The 9,160-nt window shown below is 41.9% G+C and overlaps 1 protein-coding gene across 1 annotated transcript in view; it reads right to left on the bottom strand.

Moving 5' to 3' along the window:
- LOC128884989 (B-cell receptor CD22-like) overlaps positions 1–7,998 on the bottom strand; it is a 65,767-nt gene extending 57,769 nt beyond the window's left edge. Inside the window, exon 1 of the mRNA XM_054138719.1 lies at positions 7,497–7,998. Coding sequence (XP_053994694.1) covers positions 7,497–7,554 — 58 coding nt within the window. The 5' untranslated portion in view covers positions 7,555–7,998. The remainder of the gene's footprint in view (positions 1–7,496) is intronic.
- Positions 7,999–9,160: the final 1,162 nt, after the last annotated feature.

The following is a 9,160-nucleotide window of genomic DNA, read 5'->3' on the forward strand; positions in this document are numbered from 1 at the left end:
ATAATTTGAAACGTAGGCAGATGTACAGAGCTACGGCTCGTACTTATGTGTATCCTTTAAAATCAAAGAACAAAGACACAGGCTGTTAGACACGTTTGCTTAATAATCCCTGTATCATGTATAAGTCGGATGTATTATACGAAAATGTAAGCCAAGTACACGCATCTTTATGTACTCGTGTCTTTTAAACTATCGGTTTCCTAAACTTTTAACTTGCGCTTTCGGACTTTACGGATCAAAAACTACAAGATTTGATCAATTTTAACCAACATTTTATGGGCCCCTGAGACAAAGTTTAACCAAAAAATGAAAAAAAAAATCCAAATTTAAAAATAAAATGTACTCTTTCGCAGCTTCCACATCATTGTTCAGTTGAGTGAAATTGAATAGTATTTCTTGGACGCATCAAGTACCGTTTTATCTGTACGTCAAGGGGTTAAGAAGTTTATCTTTCAGTTGATCTTGAACCGTAAGACCTCCGCATGTTTTTCCTAATCATGCATTGCGAGTCACGCAAAATTGAGATAACTCCTATCTCCTGTCCAGTCACGGATAGAAAAGATGCGATACAGGAAAAACTTGAATGGTAGGTTATCTATTTTCGCGTGACATCGCTTTTTCCATAAATGCACCGCACCAGTTACAAAGAGTAATTGCACTTGCGCAAAAACTGAGGTCGCGGACAGATACATCTCATTATGGCGTTCAACTTTTTCCTCCGTCATTTTTTGCTAACCGCGGCCAAACAAGAGACACGACCCGGCCCAATTGCATGACTCGACCCTGTATTAAACAATTTCTGTTCTATGTGTTAAGAACGTGCGACGAATGCATTGCGAAGCAGTGATTCTCAAACTCAGGTCTACAGGATGCTGGTTGGAACAGACGGAAAATTTCATCGTTCAAACCAGAATAAACCTCTAGAATAACAAAAAAAAAAAAATTAATTGGGATCGAAATCCCAGGGTGAGTTACCCGAGCTTCCCCTTGCGAGTTCAGTTCGAAGAAAAACAATCTCGACACGATAACCGCTCCCAGTTGTAGTTTTCGATCTCAGGGTCTACCGCTCGGAGTGTAGCTCACAGTTTGAGAGACACTGCGTAAAAAGGATCCTCGGTTCGACGTCACCCACGACCGCTTGATCGCGTCTTGGCAGAAAGGCGGCGTTTCGAGATGTCGCCGCGCGGCGCGATAAAAGCGGTAATTGAATGTTATTACGAGGCGTCTCTCAGCCCCGACCAGACTCCATAATTCTTCGGGGGGCTTCGTAAACGGTCGGGTAAACGCGCGCCAGGCGTTGGGAAAATAAAGCCCAAGCGGAGGGGGAGAGGGGACAGTCGTTCCTCGTTTACGTTTCTCATAAGCGGTCGGCCCTGTTTCCACCGAGCTGGACCGTGAAGGGAGGACAAAAAATGAACGAATAGAGGGAAAGAAAAGCGCGGGGACGCGCCGGATTGGCGGCGAAGGGGGATGCTTTCCGATGGGGCGGCGGAGTAGAGGGTAGAGGGTGCTTCTTTAATATTTGCTCGCTGCATCCAGCAGGTTCTCCGGAGAAGATCGATGCGCGACTGTGACCTCCTTCTCTCGCGGAGTGTTAAATTAAATTATTATGATCGTTATCGTTAAGCAGAGGAGATATCGCGCGATCGCTCCCACCGACACCTGTATACGTCGAGAGACGAACAGGAGGGGCGCGACCGAAAGGGTATGAGAACCGAGCGATGGCTGCAAATCTCTGCGGTCAGCAAAACTAATGAAGGATCTTCGACGTACGTATGGAGAGGTTTTTTTTTTCCCTTTTAACTACTATTGCTTGTGTCGATTAATCGACGCATCGCTACTCTGAATGGGACGCTGGTAATTCGTTGCTCAACGCGGTTAGGAGGTCACCACGAGGGAATGGGCTCGTCTTTGGTTTTTTACACGTCGACTGTCACCCTAAATTCGCGCATGAGTCCCACCAGGCCACGGTTCTCTCGGCGACGCGCGCCTGCATAATACATACTGACTTCAATTAAGATTTCTACAAGATATTTTCGAAACGATGGTACGGTTCTAAAATGGGATGAAAATGTTTCGTTTCCGAATAAATATCGAATATTCGTGGAGCGGTTGTGATCTTAATTACGCCTATGTCTAATTATTATACATTTATGAATTTTATTATTTCCAATGAAATTTTCTTCTGAAAGTATGTAAACTTGAGAACGAGGTTGATGAATTTAGTAATCAAAAAGATACATTGTCCACGATTAAAAATGCGACAGACAAACCACAAGAATTAAACTGTCACATTTATCATTTGAATAATTTAGAGAAATTACTTATTTTAAGTAAATTATTAACAAAATTCTACCATCTTTACAAACAGATGTTTATTTAAAATGTACCGATACTAACTAGTTAGTTTGTTAGTCAGTTAGTAAGTTATAGTTTATTCTCTTTGCGGAGTAACCGATACTAACTAAGTTTATATATATATATTCTTGTCTATAATTCTTCCTAATAGAAAATTATTTTTCAAAAAACTGGAGTATTTTCCTCACTGGAGACTGGGGACTAAGGAACTGTAATTTACTAAATATTACCCAACAGTTCCTGGAGTTGCATACAGGCGCAAAAAATGCAGGGAGTATAAAAGGTTAACGCAGGGCTTGTATGATTAATTTTTTTTTTGCTCGAGAACTCTTTTTATTAACGTAAAACCTGTTGGAAATCTCTTCCGCTTTGCTGCTAACATAATTGTGCCCTACGTATTACACTTCTGTGAACACCTTTAAGAGTAATTTCTGTTTTCAAACGTTCGAATACAAAAACACGAAAAGAAAAAAAAAGAAGAGGAATATTGCGCTACTCAAAGAACAGACATAGCGATACAAACAAATCACCTGCTTGACATTATGATCAAAGTTATTTAAAGGTCATCAATATTTCCTATAATGCCACTATGCGTATTATATTTATTATTAATATAACTCCCTGGAACATTGAAATTTTTTCCATGAACAAATTTTTATTTGAAACTTTGAGAATATATTTTTGAATCGTTTTATTAACAATTAATAGAATAAAAAAAAATTAATTTTTTCATTCATTTAAACCTATTTCCTCCCCTAATACGGACATATTACTACTATCAATCAGGTACTCCGCGAGTCATTCATCTTTTCACCATGAATAAATCTTTTAATACACAGAAATGCTTGAAAAATCAATTTATAATCTACAATCTACCGAGATGTACAAATGCAAAAAGACAAGGAAACAAGGTGACCAGTAGAAAGATGTAAGAGTCTGATAAACGAAAAAGGATGAAAATCGTAAATATGAATACAACATGATTTCATCTCGCTGGCTGACAATGTGGCAACAAGTACCCAGCTATCTAATGTTTATTTAAATTCTGCCAATTCGCCACAGGGCCTACAACGATCCCCAGACTGTCAAAACGTTCCCGACGAATTCCAGAGCGGTTCGAGGCTGTCGCTAGCGCGTCAGTTCGCAGGCAGATCGCGCTACCAGATGCATAATTCTCCCGGGGCGCCATTAAATTATATTAATCCACTTCCATCAGGAAATTGGAGCTCGCAACGAGCGCGGTCAACGTTGCGTTGTTCTCGACGCGCGGCCGCCTCATCGTCTCTGCCTATCGATCTAGCCGCGATATGCTCTTTTATCCTTCGATCGCATCGCCGGTATCGCGCGATTCGGCCCCTGCACCCTTCCGCTATCGGGGACGCGCATTTCCGGAAAGATTACGGACCCGACGGGGTGCCCGTGGCGGCGAAACCAGCCGGAAAAACCGAACGGCAAGCTGGTAATTGGGTCGAACACCAGGAGAACCCTGGGGCTCGAAAGAACCTCCGTCGGCTCGCGGTGTCGCGGTGTTGTTTATCCCGCATCGCGAAATGAGTTTTGGAACGAGGAACGCGGAAACCGGAGGAATGGGGCAGAGAGTGGTTGCGGGGAACGCGTGCGAGAGGATCGTTCCAGCTAGAGGATCAGAGAACCTGTTATCTACAATGAACTTCTTGGTGCCTATAGAGATCCTCGGGATCTCCATTTTCTGATTCTAGTTTCTTCGTGGTTTACATGTCGAGCGCTACCCATGTTTCGAATACTTTCTAGGAGAAAACTATGGATAAACGATGTCAACTAGACTTACACTAACCTGCTGAATTATAACATGAATTATAACTGCTGCATTAAACAAATTAGGCAAAACGATTATTTGACAGAATCTCGTAAATCTTAGACAATCGTACCTGATAAACACGTTACTATACCTTTGGAATTAGAGAAAGAAGGGATGAACTAATTTATAAATATAAGTAGCTTTAATCTTATTGTAATAGTTGTCATTCAAATTTGTAGCAAAAACGTTGTTGACAATTGAGTAATAATAAAACAAAAGTTCGACATGCATGAGTCAAATTGGTATGTTTCTATTCTAGACAAACCTGTGCATAACGAGCAACAGAGTCACTGAATTTATTTACAAAAAGCTGGACACGGTGAAGGCAAGAAGACGTCATCTGTTATAAACTACGTATATCTCTCTCAACGGTACTCTTCCGTAATTCTATTAAAGTTGTATGTCTAAGCCGAATGAAAGATTACACGCATTCACATCAGTAGAACAGATCTAAACGGATTAGGAGGATTAATGGATACACTGACGAGAATCAGTACATACTAAGTTAGGAAATAGAACGCCTGTTATTTACGAGTCATTTTGGAATATATATATATCTGTAGGAGGCTTTCCTTAATTTTCCTTTGTTCATGTTGTTCATGTTTGTTCATTGTTAATTGTTGGGTATTCGAAAAAGTTCGTGGCGTTTCTGAACCATTTGCATGATTTTATCGCATCGTTCTGTGATTGGTCAACCACAGCGTGATGCATCTTTGACATCAAAACTTTGATAGAGCATTTTCTCCGTAAAAACCACAAATTTGTTCACAATCCTGCGTAGCACTCTCGCCTTGATCGAGCGACAAAACGCCGCGAACTTTTCCGAATACCCATTATATTTTAACTTTAAAACTTTATCGAAACGAGAAGTCCTTTTATCTCCAATACTTTCCAAGATAGCATTCGGAAATAAAATTTGAGAACACGATTTCAGCTCTTAACTCAACCACTAAAATTCGTAGGAAAATTCAGAAATATAAAAAACTAGAGCGAACCAAACGTATATATTACGATCTCTATTTAAGGGAGTAGTAAATTCCCAGTGTACGCATACTAATGAGATGTCCTCCATCTGGAGCCGAGGAGAAGATTCATTGTGGACATAACATGTCCACTTCAAACCATGTTGGTACAATATGTTCAATTAATGATAGTTCCTTCGCTACAAGGTAATGTGGGCAGTGTTGTCACGTGATTGATGACGAGCCTGAACATGTGACTATTTGTAAGAGCGCGTCATAAAGACAGGTGACACGAGTAACGTTTTAAACACGAAGTCCTGGTATTTCAATCTATTCCGAATTATAGCAGTACAAAGTTATCGTTGTATCTCGACAATTATTCTAACAGTTCGTAATTTTTTCAACAAAATTCGCGACAACCTACCTTCCTCGATTCTGTGTTGTAATCTAATCAAGATTAGGCGTTTGAAGAAGTCTCTGATTTCAAATCTAAACACTAAATTTAAGTTTTCACTCATATCCCAGTGGTAACAAAAGAATCGGTAGGAAGCATCGCGAGATGATGGAGACTCTAAGCTAGTAGCGTGAGTTATTCGCGATAAACGTCTTACCTCTATTTGATTTCTTTTCATATCGAGTTGACATGTTCTAGATGTCTCGAATAATGGCAGTACCTTGCTATACTAAAGGACATTTTCAAAACATTTTCTGATCCAGAATAGCGAATGCGATTTCATCGAGAGACGCCAGGGAAGTTTACGACTTCTTTACCCGACCCACATTTTATGTCGTAAAAAGGAATAAATTTCATAAATAAATTTACTTTGCTTTTGTCTACGAGGCGTTCCTCCTCAATTTTTTTTTCTGCGCAGATAAGGCATTGCGGATACCTTAAATTTTGTAGGAAGTAACATAGACGATGGTTTATGGAAGACCCGAGGAGGGCTTGGAGAAACTTGGACGAGAGGTGGCTAAATATTTTATGACCCTTTCACTGCTCGGAACATGACAAGAAATAGATTTTGTTATATATTTTCTGAACTCTTGCGTGCGACATTCTTCTGCCCTTGGAGAGTGTGAAATACGAATGTCACCAGTTTTTTTTAATAAAGATACAGAGAGTTGAAAGGGAGCCTAATAGTTTCGAGAACAATGCTCCTGTGGGACTTTTGATTCACAGACAAGACTCTAGCGACTAACTGATTGTAACTTTTTCTTTCATGAGAGCAGAGATAAAAGTTGTTAACAATTCTAGAAACACTAGAATATTCTCCAATATTTAAGATAATCGAATCGAAATTAATGTAATTAATAAACTAAAAAAATTCAGAAATTGAAACTGGAAAGATTGATGGCCTGCCAACAGCTGATCGTCTCGAATATTTTATATACTAACAAAGTCGATTATTAAAAGGAAATACGAGAGACATAATTAACTGAAAAAATGCAATAATCATATCCTAGAGAGATAAAGGTACATTTAAGATAAATAAATTTACAAATACAGAACAAAATATTCAATACTCTAGCCAAACAAAATGTAGTAAAACGCAAAATTCACTAATTAATAAATTGTATTCAGCACTATTTTTGTATCGTGAAAAACATCGAATCACGATGTACCAAACAAATTTTATTTAACGCCATTCTTGTATCGTAGTCGAAAATAGCTTTCTAGTTCTGGTTGTAATCAAGGGTGAAATTGGAAATAATAGTACAGGGTTGTCAACACTCTGGACTAAGAAACTAACGAAACATTGAATCACTATTTAATAATAAAACTTTTACTTTGCTCCATTTTTCTTTCTCGATCTAAAATAGCTTTTTAGTTCAGATCCTAATAAGGGTTGAAATTTAATTTCTACATTAAAGCTGCCTCTGCCACGAGTGTCTCGGGAAACGCGAGAAGGGTTGAATAGGGTGGTTCACTTAAAAATCTCCCCGCCCATTTGGAACGTAAGTTTCACGCGTGAAAACTCTATCCATAACAATTTCCTCGTCGCTTCCGCGCGTACGTCGAATCATCGGTGTCGGTGTAATTCGTAAATCCTCGAGAAAGCCGCGGCAGCTCGCGTCGATAATGCGCCGAAAAAATCTCGAGGGTCGACGTTCCCCGGATTATCGAACAAACGGCGGCCCGAATACGTCCTAGCAGAATTTTTAATGCGGCCGGACGCACGCTACCCTCCCGCACCCCGACTGCCGCATAGAGTGACACAGCACGCCGTCGACGTCTGCATCGACGGGTCGACCGAATGAAAACCCTATTTCCGTTCGCGGCACGCGACGAATCGACTCGTCATACACTGTCGAGAATTTCAACACAGGCGCACACTCACCCACTACGACGAGGCAGGTCAGCAGCAGCCCGAGTCTCCAATCCATGACGATCGTCATTGGTAACCGGTCCACTGCGAATCGCTCGATGGTTCACGGTGTCACTGGCACTGATCTGTCACAAGCGCGTTTAAAATTGGTCGCACGTTAGTCAAAGTCCGCACAGTGTTAACGTTCACAACAGTGTTAAAGTGGTCGGCCGGTCTCGCGGCAGTGACGGGATGATGCAGCGCAGGTAAGAACCGTGAGAGCACCTTGTCGCGTCTGGAAGGGGAGGAGACGGCGATGGGGTACGGGGCTGAAGAGGTCTGCGGGACTCCCCTTGACCTCACCCTCTCACGAGTAGTCGCACGCGTGACGATCGCGCGAGAGGCACGCGTCGCGAGGAAACAGCCGCTGCCGGCCAGGCATTTGGGCAAAACCGTGTGTACCGCGCGGCGATCGCGTGTCCAAGTGCGCCCGTCGCCAGCTAATGCCACCCTTACGCCGCGACGCCTCCCACCACACCGCCTGACTCTTGGCCCCTGCGACGCCGGCACTGGCAAAGCCACCCCCACTTCATTCCGCTGACGCGCGTCGGGAGGCACCAGCGCCCGTACGTTCGCACGACCGACGACGAAAACGGCCGAACGACTGGTGCGGGAGTTCTACCCCACGCGTTACCCTCTCCGACCACCTGGTGGTGGTAATGACGCGCGACTGGGGGTGGTTCAGGGCCGGTAGTCGACGAACCGGTCCCCCTCGAATATTCGTCCGGAAAATTGGCCGGTTTCGGAAGTTGAGAGACACTTGCGGACCGCGGCCTGACGAATTGGACCTTGGCCTACCTTTGGGGTAAACGGTACTTCCTCCATTACAGACCTCTTCGACTTTCGTACACTGAATGTTGGTAACTGGAAATATTTAAAAAGTATTAGATTTTAATGGTGTAAAATACGAAGTGTGGCAATTAAATAACGAGACTGGTGTGAGAAATGTGATTTATTGCAAATAAAGTTACATTTAACTTTTATCCCCTTCAACATACTCTCCTCCCCTATCTATACGCCGCTGCATATGTGTCTTCCATTGTTCAAAACAATGCTGTAGCTCATCGGTTGTTAGCCTCTTCAACAACTCTGCCGTTTTTATTTTTACATCTTCGTGTAGATAGAGCAGGAGAGTATGTTGAAGGATCACACTTCTCACACCAGTCTCGTTATTTAATTGCCACACCTCGTATAATACATTTTATTACCATCTTTATCACCCTCCCCTCTTCTTTTTCTTGACAATGATAAGCCAACGATGCGTGTCGAAGAGAGAAACACATTAAACGGTAGCCACTTTATATTATACATAAAGCAAAGTTCTAAATTTATTGAATCATACATGGAGGAGAGTTTGTTTCTCGAGAATGAAGACGATAAGTGGCCGCATATTCATGGACAAGGGTGTATGTAACGATTATGCAAAATGAAAAATTCATTTTGTTTGTAACACCGTTGTTGTAATTTGATATTCATTGTAGTTTTCTGCGAAGTGCTGTTTGTGGATGCGGCTTCTGAAGCTTGTAAGTAATAAATCATTGGAACGATTGTCTTAGTCCACACAGCCGATCAGCCTACGTCGACACGCGCAGAGTGCGGAAATCACGTGGTAAGTAACGTGTAAGAAAAATAATGAG

The sequence above is a fragment of the Hylaeus volcanicus genome, chromosome 1 (genome assembly GCF_026283585.1).
Source record: "Hylaeus volcanicus isolate JK05 chromosome 1, UHH_iyHylVolc1.0_haploid, whole genome shotgun sequence".
In the NCBI taxonomy this organism is placed as follows: domain Eukaryota; kingdom Metazoa; phylum Arthropoda; class Insecta; order Hymenoptera; family Colletidae; genus Hylaeus; species Hylaeus volcanicus.